General features: G+C 46.8%; 1 protein-coding gene and 1 long non-coding RNA gene across 6 annotated transcripts in view; one reads left to right on the plus strand and one right to left on the minus strand.

The window, feature by feature from the left end:
* The window catches only part of Adamts9 (ADAM metallopeptidase with thrombospondin type 1 motif 9), a 164,812-nt gene extending 153,327 nt beyond the window's left edge, over positions 1–11,485 (minus strand). For all 5 annotated transcript variants that reach the window (XR_005972980.1, XM_041637471.1, XM_041637456.1 and 2 more), the window contains exons 1-3: positions 11,371–11,485; positions 10,389–10,789; positions 5,368–5,530 (exon numbers count right to left, since the gene is read on the minus strand). Coding sequence is in view for 4 of the 5 variants with exons in the window: in XM_041637471.1 (XP_041493405.1) it covers positions 5,368–5,530; positions 10,389–10,789; positions 11,371–11,485 (679 nt within the window). In the remaining variant the exon portion in view is untranslated. The remainder of the gene's footprint in view (positions 1–5,367; positions 5,531–10,388; positions 10,790–11,370) is intronic.
* Positions 8,694–19,101, plus strand: part of LOC121437601 — a 300,255-nt gene continuing 289,847 nt past the window's right edge. The window contains exon 1 of the long non-coding RNA XR_005972987.1: positions 8,694–9,151. This is a non-coding gene — a long non-coding RNA (uncharacterized LOC121437601). The remainder of the gene's footprint in view (positions 9,152–19,101) is intronic.

The raw sequence follows: 19,101 nt of genomic DNA on the forward strand, positions 1-19,101 counted from the left end.
TCTAGTCCTTTCCTACCATACACAGCGTTGGCCATTTCACAAACTTTCACACCACTGGCTGACTGTTCCTTTAGGTTTGGCATTGATGCACCAAGGAGCACTTAATTCTAAATGTTCTAATGGGGATGGGGGAAGCTGGCCTTGGTGCAATAGGAGGCTGAGGGAGAAATTGTTGCAACAGGAAGCAGTATCTTACAGGTCTAGACAAAATGCCTCTTCTCCGTTGCCCACCAGCGAGTCTGATTAGTCCATTGAAGAGAGCTAACCCTCCTGTGAAAAATTCAGGGTCACGCAGAAACAGAACTTGGGGATGGGGAGCCTGTAAAATGCTACTGAGAACTCAAGAACAATGGCAATGGATTTCTGACCCCACTGCACGTACTGGCTTTGTGGGAGCCTAGGCAGTTTGGATGCTCACCTTACTAGACCTGGATGGAGGTGGGTGGTCCTTGGACTTCCCACAGGGCAGGGAACCCTGATTGCTCTTTGGGCTGACTAGGGAGGGGGACTTGATTGGGGGAGGGGGAGGGAAATGGGAGGCTGTGGCGGGGAAGAGACAGAAATCTTTAATAAATAAATAAACGGAAAAAAAAGGTAAAAATAAAATAAAATAAAATAAATGTTAGCTGTGCAAGCATGAGGGCCTTAAACCATTATAAAAAGCCCACTCAGTAAGGGAGCTTGTTACAAATCCCAGCACTAGGGAGATGGAGACAGCTGGATCCCTGAGGCTCATTGACCAGCCAACCTTAGCCAAGTTGACAGGCTCCCGGTTTAGTGAGAGACCCCATCCCGAAGAAATAAGGAGAGCATTGGGGGGAAACCTGATGTTAATGTCTAGCCTTCACATGCATTTGCACAGACTTACACACACCCCAAAAACGCGCATATGCGCGCGCACACACACACACAGACAGAGAGACAGAGAAAGAGGGCACATAGGACCTGTGCTTTTACCTGGAAGCAGTCAGTGGAAAGGACTAACAGCGATGTTCTTTCTGAGGTGCCCAGCCCGCCCCTCCGGGGGCCCTGAGATGAAGGGCAGGTGGACAGAGATCCCAGGAAATCTGTTCCTGCCCTCACAAACACACACCACAGGAAGACAGCACCCCACTACTCTCCGTTTTGAATCCTAATGACTTGAAAACAGAATAAAAGGACAAAGCACGGAGAGACATCCAAGCAGTCAATGTACATTTAAACTGACCTCCAAACAAAGCTGAGCCCGAAAGGGCAGATGCTAGGCCAAGAGAAGCTTTCCATCAACAGAATTCTACACCGGGGAAGGGAAAATAAGCAAGCAGGAAGTGCTCTCCGCCCCACCATGGTGGGCACAATGGCTTTGGGCAAGTCTCATAATTGATTTACAATGTGTTTACTGCAAAGCTCCAAGTGATTACATCTGGGTTTGGTGTTTCCAGTTTCCCCTTCTCCCACCACAATGCTATCTTCCCCATTTTCATGACTCTTCTTTTCATCTTGCAGCCTGTGAATGCCGACCATCTGCTAAACCCTGTCCCGGGACCTCCATTATTTCACCCTCAGTTCTGAGCACACCTCGGCAAGGTCACGTCATTTTTACTTGATATTCTATAATGTGGCTCAGGTCACACGCAATAGAATAGGGATGGTTTCTAGTTTTCTCATCATGACATAGACAAGTGGCTCAATAAGTTTTTGATTGCTCAGTGGAAAAAAAAATTGCATACAAAGCCACTTTTTCCTTCGTAAGCCCATGGTTTCTAGCACATTAGACTCCTTCACGCAGTTTTTGATTACATGATCTCAGACTCTTTCTGAAAATGAGACCTACATCAAGAATCAGAAATGAGCAAGACTCACATCCCTACTGTATGCAGCAGTGCAACAGCCAGAGTAGCCTGCCCTGCTGAGAATCCCACAACCCAGTAACTACAATGTGACATGTACTCTGCGTGGGGCTTCCAGGGGCCACTCTCAGACTTGGGCGAGGAGAAGTTTCAACAGGTGTCGAATATGTGGTGTGTTCCTGATAATAAGCGACCGACTCTACGCCCTGCACTCCAGTTTCCTCTCCCATCTACAACTAGAGTGTTGAACTAGATGTAACTACTGAAGATTCTTTCCGTCCAAATATTCTACTGCCCTTCTACTAGAAAAGATGGAAAAAATTACCCTGAGAAAGTGAAGTCCTTAAGGTACAAGTCACACGTGCCAGAGAGTGACTAATGCCTTAAATTCAGCTTCAGCAGCGACACTCAGATTTACCAGACTATCCCAATTGCTTGGACACTTATTAAAACTGCTGATATGACTCCACCCCATTTGCCTGAGAGACGCGGGTTGGTTGGTTTCTTTGTTTTATGGGAATCTGCATTCGTATATGGGAACTCTGGAAGGCAGGTGACCAATCACTGCTCACGACTAGAAGGAGAAATCACTGTAGCTGAGTGGACAGACATCATTGGGAATCTCTTTCCCTCTCTGCCAAGAGCTATTGCTTCCCACCTGCATGCTATGTTTACTTCCCGGCAAAGGCTACCTGTATCTGCGGGTCAGTGCCTGTAAGGGTGCTGGGGAATTGTGCCACATTCCAAAACCTTTTCCTAACTATGGGGCTCCTGCATCTGAATTCAAAGAGACACAGGAGCAACTGGAACAGAAAACCAGAGAGGCAGGGTCCAGCAGACACCTTTGGCAGAGCCAATCAAAACTGCCAGGCTTTCCGGGGGTGGTGACACACACCCTAAATCCCAGTGCTCTGTGGACAGAGATAGGTGGGTCTCCATGAGTTCAAGACCAGCCAGGTCTACATAAGTGAGTTACAAGTTAGCCCAGGCTACACAGAAGCCCTTGTCTTAAAACAAACAATCTAAAACTGCCAGACTCCTGATTCATCACGGAGGGTGAAGGGAGTGTGTTTGGCAGATTGGTCACTGGTAAGTAAATACCAGAAAACAAACAAACAAACACTTGGTCGTGGTTTTTTGGAGGCTGTACCCTCAGACTTCAATATCAACAATGACTAGATCCTGAGTGACCTTTTCTGGAAAGATGAGTACCTTTCATTGATCATCCTCAATTTCATATATATAAACTTTTTCTTTTTTAAAAAAAACAAGATCTGAAAATGTGTCCTCTAGACCAAAACAATCAAAAGTCTATTACTTGTATTGTATAATTCATTTGAAAAAAAGACCTTGAATATTTTCTTGAATGATAGTGTTGACTTTCTCTACCCTACCTCCCTTCCCCACATGCATTCCTACAGAATTAAAATGATGTGGTTCCCTTCTGTATGCTGTGAATATGCTTTATTACTGTTGGTTAATAAAGAAGCTGCTTCAGCCTATGACAAGATAGAATAAAGCCCGGCTGGAGGAGATATGAGAAAGAGTAGGTGGAGTCAGGGAGATGCCATGTAGCTGCCAAAGAAGACACACCAGATCCTTACCAGTAAGCCACAGCCTCATGCCGATACATGGATTAATAGACATGGGTTAATTTAAGATGTCAGAGTTAGTTAATAAGAAGCCTGACCCAATGGGCCAAGCAGTGTTGTAATTAATATAGTTTCTGTGTGAATACTCGGGTCTGGGTGGCCGGGAACAAATGAGCAGTCTCTGCCTACATTAAAATGGGTGGTAGAGGAGGAAAACACTTGGAGGGCTTTCCTTTGGACGGTCAGTGAGGCCTCGGGCAGGTCACTTCATCTGTGTGAGTATCAGTTTCCTTACCAGATAAGAGGCAATGAGAGGGAGTCCTGCCTCGTTAAGTCTGGAGTAGAGATGAAGGGAAAGAGGGAAGGGCCTGAGCTTTTGGTGACTGTCTAGAAAAGGTCAGGACATCTCTGGCTGCATTCCAAAAAGCTATTCTGTAGCCACTTTAGGGAGAAGAACATCAGAATCTAGATTAGTGTTCAGTGCATTAAATACAAGTACCATGTACTTTTTAACACATCAATTAGACAGAAGGGAAAGATCATGCATTTCCCTTCTATCCAGTGTATAACATGTTTAAAATATATACTTGCTATTGCATATTTGAGAAATAAAATAAACCTGATGTAGGATAGTAAAAAAAAAAAAAATAAAACTAGGACAAATGTCCTAATGATTAAAGTAGCTGGCAGCTAGCAGGCTTGCCACTACTCCAGTTCCTGAGACTATTGTTTCTGAGGACAACTACCCAACAACAACTTTTGGACTTTTCTTTTTGCCTTTTTCCTTTGCAGACAAAGTCTCAATATATAGACCAGGAGACCTGGAAGTCACAAAGTAGCCCAGGCTAGTCTTGAACTTGCGATCCTCCACATATGGCTTCTTCATTCCTTTAGGGAGACCAGATAACAGTGACTCCAGTTATATCCCACCTTGCTGTCATGGTGAGAACACAAGAATGGATGTAATAAGCTGAAAGACCTGTAATTCTATCCTCTTGCTTTTGACTATTCTGATTATATGTAGTAAAAGATACCAGAAAACTCTGAATAGCTACTTACTTTGTTGATACAGGTATGAAGAAAGAGTTCCATAAGCAAGAAATCGATGAAATTTTAAAAACATTTTAACAATCATCTTAGCACATAAGAACAACCTTAAGGATGCTACTCAGTGGGATGCTGCCAGCAGGTGAACAACAGCCAGGCCTAGAGGTCGGTGAGGGATGTTACAACACTGCAGCCTGAAGGCCACAGACAAGCATCAATTTCCTCAGGTGCCCAGGAAAATGCATCTCTAGGGATGGACTGTATATCAGCCAAACACCAGTTACAATCTGCCCAGAATGCAGTGAAACACAGCAGCAGGCCTACAGTGTATGGATGGGACTGAAACCTAGAAGGAAGCTTCCAGATCCATTTCTGGGTTTCCTAAAACCGCACACATTAGCCAGATCAATAAACACACAGCAGGCTTTGTGAATTTCATTATAAGATAAGCAAAGCAAAACAAAATAAAATCCAAAACCCTGTGCAGCATGCATATGTCACAAATGTGACACAAATCAAAAGCGAAACCAAACGAAAAGAAGCCATCAAGAAAGTGCAAATGACTGCTCACCGCAGTAACAGGTTCAGACTCCAGCTTTGTCTGAAGTCTCAACAACTTCAACAGAAGAGGTGACTTCGCCCACAGATGGACTGGAGTCCTTGCTTTCTGATTTCGAATCCTGACTGTACATTCTTAGCCATGCAGCCTTGGAAAAGTCACTAAATCTCTTTGTAGTTTCCATTTATACAAGGGGCTATACCTACCTTACCAGAGCATTGAATAAACCATATCGTATCACGGCGGTGTTCTGCAAACAGCAAAAAAGCTGCTGCGTTCTTGCAGTGTGGCATTGAACCCACGTCAACACAGCATCTGTATTTAATCAAGAAGCAAATACCTGAGGTGTCACAGGCACGCCTTCCTGTTGAGGACTCCCTCTGAGGGGCACTGCGCCTATAGATAATGTGGGGTTTGTTCTGCTCCTCTTCATCCTCTTGCTCATCCACAGACAGCAGTGGTTCAATAAAATAATCTCCATCGTGGGAGCGGAACGTACCCATCTGTGGAGAGATGAGAGGTTGATTCAACACAACTCAATCAATGGGAGGGGCAAAAACACAACACAAAGAAGGAGCTAATCCCAGGTAGGAGCAGGAGTAATTTGTCCGGCCCCTCCCTGAGAGGACCAAGGCAGCCTGGGGCAGCTGTGTCTTATCTTAGCTCTCTACCACACTGGAAGCTAATTCTTGACTAGATTGTAGCATGCTATGCCTGCTTTCCAAGTCTAGCTTTTCCTTGGTACCTAAATTCCAAATCTCTTATTCTTCCTCCAGGAGGCTCAACGAGAGTATTAAGTGCTCAGGCTGCCTAGAAATTCCCAAACGCCAAGGCATAACGGAGGGACAAGCTGGTTGGCCAAAACTTCCTCCTTTCACGTTCACCAGGTACAGGATGGCCACAGTGCCCTCAGGGTGGTCTTGCCTGTCACCCTGACACAGTCTCCTCCTGTTCCCTTTGCCAAGGCAGAGTGATATCCCAAAAGGCAGTGTTGTCACAGTCTTCTGCCTGCAACCCAGCACCACACCTATCCCCCTTGAGCAACGTTCTCACTGATCTGAGCTAACACTTTCGTCAGCTGGAGATAAAGTTCCTTCTTCAACTTCACCTGTGAAGGTTAAAGGGGATCATACCAGCCACACGCGTAGCCCAGTGTGCGAGCCTTCTGAGGCTTTGAAGTGATCAGTGGGTTCTGGTGTAGCTCATTAGTTTTGAGCCAATTTGTTCTTGCCGAGTATGATGGGCACCTTGTAAAAGCCATTTTCCTGCCCCCCCCTCATGTAGCTCCAAGTTTTGCAAATGTTCCATGATGCCTCCAGCTTGAACCATGCAATGCCTTATGAATGCTGAAAGTGCCCAATGGGCAGCATCTCAGAGGAGACACCAAACTCTTCCCTCTTCCCACACTGAAAATAACCAGAAGCCTTCCCTTATTTCCTGGGCACAGAAGAAAAGAGAGCCCTGAAGAGGTACGGACACCTGTAGTCACATCGTCCAGAGGTGCGGACACCTGTACCTGCATCCTCCAGATCCTCTGCCTCACATTTGCTGTCCTGCACCCGAATCTCTGGGATCAGTTCAAGAATGAAAATTTTAAGACGCTCCCATGGTTCGTATACAAGAAAAGGCATGCAAGACGCCCCGCCAGGCTAAGGCACTGCTTTCCCAAACCAAGGAGGATCGAGAAGCCTGAAAGAATTCTTTTTCCTGCTGAGATTTGAGGGGGGCGCCACTCTGTATTTACAGATTCGAAATTTCTAGACGTGACGTCTAGAACTGGACTTTTAAAAGAAGCTCCCCTCATGACTCAAGCACATAGATTCAGTCACTTTTAGCATAGTCTGTGACAAACTGACGGATCCCAGAGAAGCACCAGGTCAGCACATTCATGCTAGCCAAAGCATGTCTATCTGCAGGCAGTATGTAACTGGGGTTTCCTAAGTACAGGGAACGGAAAGCCTACCAGCCGCCGGGACTAGTGAAAGAATCCCGAGAGGCACAGAAAGGAAGGGACTTGTCCTAAGTGGCCCTTAAGTAGTACAGAGCAGGTTAGCATCCTGGTGATTCTTGAACTCAGAATCCTGATTTTACATCAGTGTCTGCAAAAAATAAAAGTCCTTCTCCGGAGGAGTGTGAACGGGGCCTCTGGCCTCTGGTGATAAGTATGGAGAAGAAAGGCTGAGGTGAAATTAGAACCTGGTCACCTATCAGCATGAGGTCTGGGGCAAGAAGGTTGTTCTGAAGGCCCAGGAACTCTTACCAGCAAAATGGGTTAGCTCTGATGGTGGGGGCCTTGTATCACAGATCATGCAGCAAAAGCTCAATAAATGGTAACAATGTGGAGGAAAAAGTAATTTTGTTGTTGTTTCAGAAAGAATTCTGTTGTTGTTTCAGAAAGAATCACCGGGACCCAACATATCTTGTGTTGGCTGAGGTGACCATTATGGCCATCACCATATCCACAAACACGCTATGCGCAGTCTACACTACAGCATGCGAGAGGAACAGCGAGGCGTGAGTGCAAATACCCGGGACAGAAGAGGAGAACACGGGCACGAGAACACGGGGCACAGCTGAAGACAAACAGTGTCTATGATTTTGGAGGCAGAGGAATGACACCACGTGGAAGACGATGGAGTCTTGCAAGGAAGAAACATGAAACGTTTTAAAAGAAAAAAATGTTGACCCAGGAATTTAGCTCTCTTGCTGGCAGATACAAGACCCAGAGTTATCAGCAACACACACACACACACACACACACACACACGGTAGGAAATATATGGACTGAACATAGACAATTAAGAGAGTTTAGAGGAAGCATAAAGCTGACTACTTGAAATAGGGAATTTCAGAAGGAGAAACTAAGATGAAATCGGACTTTGTTGGGACATATGGGTGAGGAGATCTAACATCAGAATCTTAAGCACCAGCTGTGGCACTTGATACTGTTTGCGAGACTATGAGATGTGTAGGTTATGGGGACAACCACAGCAATGAGGTCTCACAGCCCACTTAGGGACCTGCTCTGGATGTGCGGCAGGGATCGAAAAAACAAAAACAAAAGAAGAAGAGAAGCAGGTAGATGGAGGTATTTCTCAGACAGCGGTCCTGAGGAGAGAAGGGGAGCATGGACTGAGGTACAGACATTCGCTCAGCAGAGGAGAGCCATGTGTGAGATGGGAGTCAGAGACACTGAGGACTGGCAGGTGCGGGAGTGTGTGTGTGGCAGGTGTACGGTTTTAGATCACTCCAAACAGGGCAGATTTCCTGGAAGCCTTCCTGGGGAGTCAGGAACACCATTATGGAGAGACGGCTACAGAAATGGTAAAGATGAGTTGTGGGAGGAATAAAAATTCCAGGAGACAACGAAGGCAGGAAGCTCAGAGTTAGATTAGTGGCCAAAGATACAAAAACCTAGTTCGCATATTTTTAAAATATATGTCGCCCTATCCCCCCAAAAAGGCCCGTTACAAATTATATGCCTTTCGAATGGGGTTAGGTCAGTCCAGAAGCCCGGATTCTCAGTTCTCAAGGAAACCACGTGCACTGTGTTACCATGTAAAACCACCAATAGAAATTAAGGTCCTACGCAGAAAAATATTTATACAACTGCTGGGGCCACTCGGATTCCACCGGTGTGTAGGCGGGGAAAGAGGAGGAGTAAAGAGTGTTTACCAACCAAGTACACAGCAGCCCTATGTAAGAACTAGGAATTGGGGTCCCTAGCTTTAAATCAGGGGTGCGTTGTTTCTCTGGGATTCGCCTCAAGGCTTTTCAGCCTATCTAGGCGATAACCTCTCAAAAGCGGAGCCATTCTAGCGTCCAGGACCAGGTTTGAGGCCATGATGACTCAACGCAGCATCCCCTCCCCGTGACAAACAGCTGTCTCCGCCTATCCCCAATCAATCTCAACCAGGCACTCTGGGAGCCAGGATTCCCAGTGCTTAGCTGGTGGGTAAAGGGGCTCACCCCCTTCCCCATAACCCAGCAGGCTAGACGGTCTCTCCACCCAGACTTCTGGAGTGCGGAGCTCTCGCCAGGATTCTGCTTAGAAGGATGTAACCTCCAGACCGGGAATTTAAGACGCAAGAACCAGCCAGCGAATGTGGCAGCCTGGCTCTCAAGTGAGTACCCAAGCCCCCACTTAGAAAGAGGAGGAGGTGGGTGGGTGTGCCAAGGGAAGAGAGTAAATGCCCCGGGGGCGCGGACTTTTAATAGCCAATTGTGCGTAATGCGCAGTGCTGTGAGCTAGGAGAGCGAGCCGCGGGAAAGTTTCTGCGTCATAAGCGCGTGGAAGGACGCACGTCGCTTGGGAAAGTGAAGGACCACCCTAGTTGGGTCCAGAATTGTAAGAGACTCTCAATTGTCGTACGAATTGGAGGCGGATGCCTTGTTAGTTCCACTGGAGGGTAAACAGAGGGGTCAGGAAGGAGGGGATGGAGATACCAATTTGGATCTCCCACTAAGTGCCCACTAGGCAGCTCAGAGTGGTATCCGTCACACTCAACCTTCGTAGAGAAAAGTGCGCTGTTTGTTCCTATTCCTGTCTATTTGGAACTGCCACGGGTTCTAGAAAAACGGGACTCTTCTTAAGGCTACCTCTCCAGGCTCTCTCCCACTACTCTAGCGCCTCCAGCCACCACGCCAGCAGGGTGCAGAGTCGGACTGCAGTGCTACTCCCCCCCCCCCCGCCCCCCGCCGCCGCCCTTCCACCCTCAAAGACCGCCTTAGAGACAGGCTCCGCCCTCACTCCGGGCTCACAGAGTACTTGGCCCACCCTTCCTTTCCCGGGACAGAATTGGCTTCCCTGTCAGTCTGGTTCAGTTTCAAAATTCCTTGCACGTGATAAAAGGCTCGAGAAGAAAGAATGCGGGGACACTAGGTTATGTACTCCTGTCCATAACGAGAGATATCCCAGCACTCCAGAAGGGGTGTCCCGGGATTGTCAGTTTACATCCCTGACTCAGGAAGCACCAATGAGGAGTTAGGTCCGCCCTGTGCTCAGCTGCTCCGCTCCAGGGCGGCCAAGTTTGCTACAAGAAACCACAACCCCAGCAACTTTCTCTGAGTTTGTAAGTCGACGTGCAAGCTACTCTGCAGAGTTGGGCTACGCGCAGCAAGCGCAATGCATCTCCGAGACAGCTTCATAAGATCCACGACCCTCTGGGGGATAGATGCGTACTTTCTTCTCGAGTGTAAGCGCAAGCACCCCGCCGGTAGACCCCCAAATCCTGGGACCAAAGCCAGTGTTGATATTTAACCCCAGAGCATAGACTCCGTAGGTACAGACTAGGGTGCAATTAAGTCTTAAAGAAGCAGACGAGGAGGCGGGGAGGAGGAAAGGGGCACGCGTCCACTTACCATTCCGGAGCACAGGCTGATGACCGCAGTGTGCTCGGACTTGGTATTGACATGGCCTTTGTAGAAACAGTGCCTAAGTTCCGTTTCTTCTTCGGAATACTGCTTGGTCTGGTTCACCCCTGGCTCTCCAAGGAGGGTGACAGTGAACAGTGGAGCGATAAATCCGGTATGGGCGGTGAGATTAAATAGGAACTGCTGGCCAAAGACTGAGAGGCGATAATGTGCCTGGGAAGAGGTAGAGGAAGACGAGGAGGAGGCGAAGGCAGGCCAGGGGTCAGAGGCAGAGTTAATGCTTCGTCGCCTTCTTTTGAAGTGCACGTTCGTGGGAAAGGGTTCCCCGAGGGTGTTCACTCGGATGGGAGACGCGATCTCATATTCACTCAGAGTCTCTAATAATTTCACTGCAGGGAGAAGCAGAGACAAATGAGCTAATGATTCATTTCTGGGAAAGCTTTAATTTAAAAAGGAGATGGGGGGCTTTGTCCTAACTTTGCAGCCCGTCGTGTCAATTCTTTCACCTTCCATCTCTGGGCAAATATTTGTTAAACGCCTACTGTAATAGTAACAGCCCACAACTATGCGAGGCGCCCAGAATACAACATGAGAACTCAGACAATGAATAAATCTAGAAACATAAAATAATTACAGGTTCTGATAAATTCCTGAATAAAATCAAATGTGCGCTCTCCAGTGATCCCTGCTACAAAGTAGCATTGATTTGGGACGGGGAATAAGGAGAAAGAGTAAAAATCAGGCAAAAAAGGGCTGGGGGTGGCCCTAAAATTCTTGCGGTGCCTCCCTCCCTCCGGTTGGCTAAGGATGACCCAGAAAAGGGAGAGGCCCAAAACGCGAGGTAATTCTTTCTAGGAAAAGGAGAGAGGCCTCTGTTGTGGGGTGCCCGCCCCAGAGCGTGTGTTGAGGAGGTGGAGACGGAGGGTGTGTGTGTGGGAGGGGGGACCTTGAGGGTCCAGAGCCACGTTACCTTGCCTCGGGTGCAGCCTGTCCTTGCGCACGGCCGCCGCGGCGTCAGGGCTCCTCATCTCAACCAGGTCCGGCACCAGGAGCGTTAGCAGTGTGGCCCAGGATACTAACTGCATGGTGCTCTTCACCCCTCCCCCCCGCTTCTCTCACCCCCCCTCCCTCCTGCCGGCTTTGGTGGCTGGCGGCGACGCAAGGCAGTAGCAGTGGAGAGCGCGCGGAACCCTAGCGCCCTGCCGCCAACTTTTTGACTTTAGGAGTCGCTGAGGTCTTGCAGAGAGGGTCCCGTGTGCGCTCGGCTGAGCAACGCTGCCGCCTGCCGTGAGCTGAGCCGCTCTGGCCGCAGAAGGAGGAGAAGGAGGCGGAGGACTGGGGCTCGGCTGCTCGGCCGCATAATGTCCAGCCAGCGGACAGGAGAAGGCGCGGAACGTGCGCTCCGAGGCGCGCCGGGCGCCCTGTGCTGGCCGAGTTAGCCGAGCCGCTTCTTGAATGGGGGGCCAGGGGGCGGGGGCCCCCGCGGGCGCTCAAATACCCTGGGTGCACGCCTCCAGGAGGAGGAGAGGGGAGGAGAAAACGAGGCAGGCGGCCCGCCTCCAGTCCCCTCCTCAGCCGCTGGTGCCAGGACACAGCGCTTTAGGCCCCTCCAGCTGCCGGAGGCGGAGGCCAGAGGCGCCCGCAATGGCCCGAGCAATCGGTGGCCATTCGCGTCACCTCCCCGAGGTGGGGTTTTCAGAGTCGGCCTGCTAGGAAGGGAGAGCAGAGAAAGTTCCCTTCCCTCGGTGGAGCTCTGCTATTCACTTCGACTCTCCTCCTCTCCTATCTCGGTCTCTCCGGTTTGGAATCTCTCTCTCCCTCTCCAGGTCTTGGTGAGGATCTCTCTGGGCCCGTCCCTCCTCTCCGAAGGTCTCTTCTTTCTCTGCTTTCTACTGTGTCTTCTCCGTTTCCCCATTTCTGCCGGTCCCGTTCATTTTGTCCCCATCTCTTTTCACTACCGCACTTGGGATTTCTTACAAGAGAAAGTAGCGCTGCGCCGGAGTCCCAATTTCATACTTGATCACGAGGAACGAGATTTGTCACCTGAGCTCTACTCTCCGTTTAATTGACCCAAGTCAAGAGTTTTAGACTCCTATGGTTCCAGGTTCTGTTTCAGATCCGCAGTTCCCTGAAAGTTTTGCAACAGTTTAAACCCGGGTCTTCTCAGGACTCTATCCCATGGCTAGAGCGTCTATGGGTTTCTGTAGGTCACCGCTCACAAAAAGTTAAAAAAGTTTACTGTGCAGTTTGGGAGTCCCCGACTCTGCCCAAGATTTGAGGGAAAGGGAGAAGGGAAAAACTGAGAAGCTGTTGGTCCCGGGGGGGGGGGGGGGGTGTCACTCGACCCCCCTCCCCGGGATTTCTCAGTCACTTCCGCTGGCTTTTAACAGTAGAGACATGGGAGCAGGGAAGTGACTCCAAGCCAGACACCTCAAGCTATCACCTCCCTCCGGTTGAGGGTGCACGTTTGAAAGTCAGAACTCTAGAAGGGGAGAAAAGGAGAGGAGAAGGGAAGTAAAGAGGGAGAATTGTTAAATCCTGGATATTTCAAAAGCACCTTTTCCCTTTAGCTCGCAGGAAGGAGAGGATGTGCTCATTCCAAAGGAAAGGAAATGGCAATTTCAGGAAGAGATATGACTAACAAATTTATAATTGCCCCAGATTCCTAGAACCGGAGTTTGCTGCTGCTTGGCCTGCCACTCAGAACTGAGACTATCAAAGTGCCAATAGAAACCCGAAAACAGTGCGCTGGGAGCGCCGCCCATCCTGAAAACAATGATGTATACAGTTCTGATGATAGCGGAAAAATGACCTGGCAGGGCTACAGTTTCCCAAAGATGTTGCTAATCCAATTGGTTAGGCACCACTGAAAGGGACAGGCACCCAGTATCCCTGCGCAATGTGCACTTGAAATCTCCCTAATCAGGAGGCCCAGGCAGGAAACTGGAGAGACCAGCCTAAGCTGCTGGAAGACCCCATCTCAATACAAAATAAAATAACAAAAGAAACAGGGAATTTTTAAAGGGCACCATCTTCTTTTCATCCTCGCTCCTGGGAGATGCTCAGAGTTGAAGAAACATCAAGAAATCAGTCTACAGGAGTTGACTCTAGTGGAGACCGTACAGCATCTCTACCATTTTCACAAGCTGGGCACCCTTGAAACTCTTCTCTACCAGGCAGGAAGTTCCTCTATTTTAACTCAGATACCTTGTGATCAAGAGATGCTAACAGCTCAGGCATTACTACAGGAGGGGCAGGAGAGATGGCTCCTTGTTAAGGAACACTTGCTACTCTTACAGAGGTCCTGAGCTTGGTTCCTAGCACCCACACATGACTGCTTACAACTGTCCGTAACTTGTTTCAGGGGATCTGATACCCTCTTCTGGCCTCCCCAGCACCTCTACACACAACACACATACCTATAATTAGAAATTTAAAAATATCTTAAAACTCACCACACAGAGGGACGTGTGTGTAGCTTCAGTCCTTTGATTTCTTTCTAAATTGTTAAGAAAGGAGAGATGGTTCAGTGGTTCAGATCACTGGCTTCTCTTCCAAAGGACCCAACTTTAATTCCTAGCACCCAAATTGCTCACAAATGTAATTCCAGTTTCAGGGGATGTGGCATCCGCACACAGACATGCATGCAGGCAAAACCTCAATATATAGAAAACAAATCTTTAGAAAAGAGTATGGATTCAGTTTGCAGTTTTCAAATAGTTTCTGAGGCAGGAGTAGTGTTTTCCATAAGAGCTTATTGGAAGAGAAGTTCGCAGTACCTGCTGTGACCTCCTGAGGTCTCAGGACCACAGGCTCATGACTTCTCATCTTCATGGAAGTGCTCATCTGAGCATCTGTGAAGCGAGCATCTGAGCATCAGAAGTTCTGAGCCACAAAGATGGCACAAAACATAGCAGAGAAGCATGTTTCAAATCCTGAGATCAGTGAGCTTGCTAATCAGGTGTTCATCTTAAGTAATAGCTCTTTTATTGAAAATTTACCCCGTACCAGACCGCATGCTAATACACTGCATCTAACTCAGCTTGTATAATGGCCTGACAAGGCAGGAGGTGATAGTTATTTCATTTTGCAGATTAAAATACCAAGATTTAAGAAACAAAAACAAAAATCGAAGTACCTGGACAAGAATCCTTGACTAGTAAGTGACATAACTCAAATTATTTTGAAAGCTCAATCTAACTTCATACTTATTATCTGTAAGCTGAGATGGTGGCGTATGCACCTTGAATCCTGCCCAGTATTATGAAGGCAGGGGCAGGCAGGTCTCTGTGAAGTTGAGAACAGCTTGGTCTATACCAGTGGTTCTCAACCTTCCTAATGTTGTGACCCTTTAATACAGTTCCTCATGTTGTGGTGATTCCCCAACCATACAATTATTTTTATTGCTATTTCATAACTGTAATGTTTCTACTGTTATGAATCATAATGTAAGAATCTGTGTTTTCCAAAGGTCATAGGCGAACCCTGTGAAAGGGTCTTTTGACCTACCCCCCAAGGGATCACAACTCACAGGTTGGTTCTATGCAGTGACTTCCTGGCCAGTCATGGGTATACAATAAGACTCCATCTCAGAAGACGAACAATAAACCCATAATTATTATACAACCAATGATTAATTATAAGGCTAGCTAGATTTGGAGAGGGGGGCTAATATTGTCCAGAAAATTGTTGTTCAGTTTCCTATTCCGCCCTCTCCTTCCCTCCCCACTCCTCTCCTGTTCCCTCTCCTCTCTTCTCCCCAGTTCTGGGGATTAAACCGTTAAATGCAGGCCTATCACGTCCTGTGGTAGTGCTATACCACTATGTCTCTAGTCCTGAAAAAAGATTTTTGTTTTTGTGTTTTGTTTGTTTTGGAACCAGGGGCTGGATCTAAGAAGTTCAGGCTGGTCTTGAACTCCCACTGTAGCCCAGGCAGGTCTCAGGTTTTGAACTTGTCATCGTCTGGTGTCCTCTTTAAGAGTAGCTGAAGTTAGAGGTGTGAGCCTCCACATTTGGCTTGAACTTTTCTCTAATGCAGAGTAACAATAATTGTCTCGGATTTTCATAGCTTTTCCTTAGAACTTGCAACAATGCCACACATAGTGTGTGCTCAAAAGCTTTGAATAAATAAATAATTCACTATAACCCTTCACCTTCAATACACACATGCTCACACAGGGAAGGGTGTTGGATGTTGGCTATATAAAGTGGTATTAAAATTACCTGAGTCTAGAAGAGAAATGTGGATTTTAACTGACCCCCACCCCTGCCCCATGCACACAAAACTGTTCTCTGAAAGATTCAGTGCTTTCTGAGGTCATTTTGAGTTAACACAGAGTTTTTAAGCCAGTTTTCCTCTCTGGGTTTTTACTGGAATTGAATGTTACTGTAGGTTAAAGTGGAGGCCTTCTTTGGCTGATTCTGCATAAAAATTGGGTCCCTGAGGAGTGATGTTGGCAGTGGATTGTCTAGATGATGAAAAAAAGAGAGATCATACCATAGATGATTCTATTTGCTGAAACAAATGCCATTGAAACAACAGGAAGGAGAGCATACACATGGACACATGCATACATAATGCATGCATACATATGTTTAAATGTTGAGCTATGTGTCTGTGTACCAAGTGTGCAATACCTGGGGAGGCCAGAAGAGGGCATGCCTGGGACTGGGACTGGAGTTGTGAGCAGCCATATGGGTGCTCAGAATACAACCCTCTGCCACAGAAGCTGGTGCTCTGACACAGTGAACCATTGCTCGAGCCCTGGGAATCACTTATCTACAGGATGGAACTGGAAAGAAAACACATCTTTGCCTGCCACAGGAGTAAATGTCCTGTGTACATTCTTTTAGTGTTACAGCTGCTGACGTCAAGCAAAGTATCATGCTAGAACGTAGCTTCTTGCATCATTAACAACAAGAAGTTAGATTATGGGTAACCCGGAACTCACTGTGGAGATCATATTGGCCTGGAAGTTGAAGTTGACTCTGTCTCCAGAGTTCTGGGATCATGGGTGAGCACCACTATGTTGTTAAGTCCTGAGTTCTTCCTTTGTGCTAGTTATTTAGTTCTTAGAGCAATCTATTAGGTTTTTTCTTGTCCTCATCTTAAGCAGAGACTCAGCCGCCAAAGGGCAGCGCACTGCCAAGCATCACAGAACCAAGAGTGCTGGGTAGCCCTGTGATCCGAACTGGGCTCAGCTCCAAAGCTGGCGGTTTCCGTGATGCAGAACAGCCTACTTGACATACAGTCCTCTGTTTGGCTATTCAAGGTCTTTCAGCCTTTATACCCAACATGTGAGGACATTGCTGCATTTAGTGTTTTGAAAAGCTTCTGTAAAAGTCCTTGGTCCTGTTTGTGAGATAGCTCTTCAAAACACACATCTGGTTGATAACATTGGTTCCACCTTTGGCCTGGTCAATTACCTTGCTTCCTTGTTGTTCTGGTGACACCGCGTGTCTAGTGATTCCTAATATGAATCCTACCTTTGATTCCTTTGCGACTCTGCACGTTGTTCCGCTGCTTCCTCTGGTGCCCTGTGGAGTGAGACAGACCATCAGGCCCCGGAGTTTAACCACAAATGGAATTCAGAAATGCCGGACTTCAAGATTAGCTCCAAGCCACCCCAACGAAAGCTAGATTAGATGTGGATGCCACTTGGGCTGTTCTGAGTTCTCTCTTTCCTAAAAGAGCATATTGACAGAGACAGTTACCGTACGTATATCCTCCTGGAAGCTGGCAAGCGTCAGGTTGTTTAGAATTGTATTAGAATGTGCATGCCCAGAGTCCGAAACTTTTTCCAGCCCAGTTGGAATGCATGTGCTTGTTGTCCCATGAAACAATGTAAAGGACAAGGATAAGGTACTGCCTTACTTTTTAAATGTGTTGACTGTTGTCACCAATTTTGTTCTTGTTTTTAAAGGGGCCATTTTATTTCATTTGCAAAAACCATTCTGTTATAAATGTGTACTCATATAGATTTTGTGCAATTTTATACAGTTGAGGTAAATTTTTGTTTCTCATGATGTCACTGTTCTGGGGGACCCAAGTACTGCTTTAGTAAAAATCATCAGAATTTCATTTTTTTTCCTGGAATAAGATAGTTTCAGGGCTAGTCTCCTGTAGTGGCTGCTTCTAGACTATGACTCACCAGACACCTGGGAACACTCCATGTCTTCTCAATGCAGCACGCAAGAGTTAGGCCTCTTCTGTGGACAATACATATCTTTACAGGACCTAAAGATGGAGGAGTGATGGTCACCAGTCTTAGAGAGCGCCAGGAAAAGACTGGACTGTGCTGGCTCAACACTGTTTCCACGTCAAGGTCTCTACACTTTCCAGTCAGTGGTGTCCCTGGAACCTGCCTGCTGATTGAGGGGTCCGTCTTGATTTCTGACCAAGAGGGAGCTAAAGGCTTAGCATTTCTTTGTCAATTAGCCTTCCCATCATCCCACTCAATTTAAGAGCCTTCTTCACTTCCCCAATGTGTCCTTACATGTCATTGATTTGAACGTTTCTCATACATACCCTTGCTGCTAGTCCCATCATCATTTGGCAAATTTGTTTTTCTTTGTGTGTGCCTGTGTGTGTGTGTGTGTCTGTATATAATCTATATATCTATCTATAGATATATATGCATGTGAGTACAGTTGTGTGTGTCCTTCTTGGTTTGTGAATTCACTTACTTGGCTATGGCTGGCCCATGAGTCCAGGCTCGACCTTTTTCTACCTCCCCATGATCAGATTTTTAACAGAGGCTCAAGGGCTTGAACTCAGGTCTTCATGCCTGTGCTGCAAATAATTTACTGGCCTGGTTGTCCCTTCGCTTGAATTATATTGAAAGAGATTTACTCTCTCTTCTCATATCCTGCTCAAGCAATCAGTGCGTGTAGGTTGCACGTTTCTTTCTCAGGCATTTCACTTTTTATTTTATTTTTTAATCTGGACTTTTTGTCATTTGTTTATTTAGTGTGTGTGCACCCTCGTCCCCCTGCATGTCACAGCATACACTGGGAGGTTAGAGGACTACCTGGGTTTTTTTTTGTTTGTTTTACTGAAAATTGACTTTTTTAAGTAAACTATATCCTGATTGCAGTTTCTACTCCTCCAACTATTCCCTCCCTCCAACCTTCCCTTCCATCAGGATCTACTCTTTCTATCTCTCATTAGAAAACAACTAGGTGTCTAAGAGACACAATATGATATAATGTAATAAGATTAAAAACCAAACCATAACACATCAGAATAGGGACAAAACAAACAAGCAGAAGGAAAAGAACCCAAGAAAAGGCACAAGGAACAGGTGTAGACAATGAGACCCGCTTATTTGCTCATTCTCTGTGGTTCTATGGATTGACTGTAGTTTGCTTATTGTTGACTTAACAGCTAATATTCACATATGAGTGAACACTTACTATATTTGTCTTCCTGCATCTGGGTTACCTCATTTGATATTACTTAAAGTTCTATCTATTTACTGTGAACTTCATGATTTCATTTTTTTTAATGACTAAGTAATATTCTATTGTGTATATGTACCACTGGATCTTGAAGTAATTTGATTCCCATCTTTCTGAGGAACGGCTGTAGTGGCTGGAGAAGTCTGCAGCCCCACTAACAATGAATGAGTGTACCCTTTATTCAGTGTCCTCACCAGCATGAGTTGGCATTCGTTTTATTGATCTTACCCTTCTGACAGGT

This window comes from Microtus oregoni, unplaced genomic scaffold (genome assembly GCF_018167655.1).
Source record: "Microtus oregoni isolate MIOR12 unplaced genomic scaffold, Mior012 000002F_ref0000024, whole genome shotgun sequence".
NCBI classification, from domain to species: domain Eukaryota; kingdom Metazoa; phylum Chordata; class Mammalia; order Rodentia; family Cricetidae; genus Microtus; species Microtus oregoni.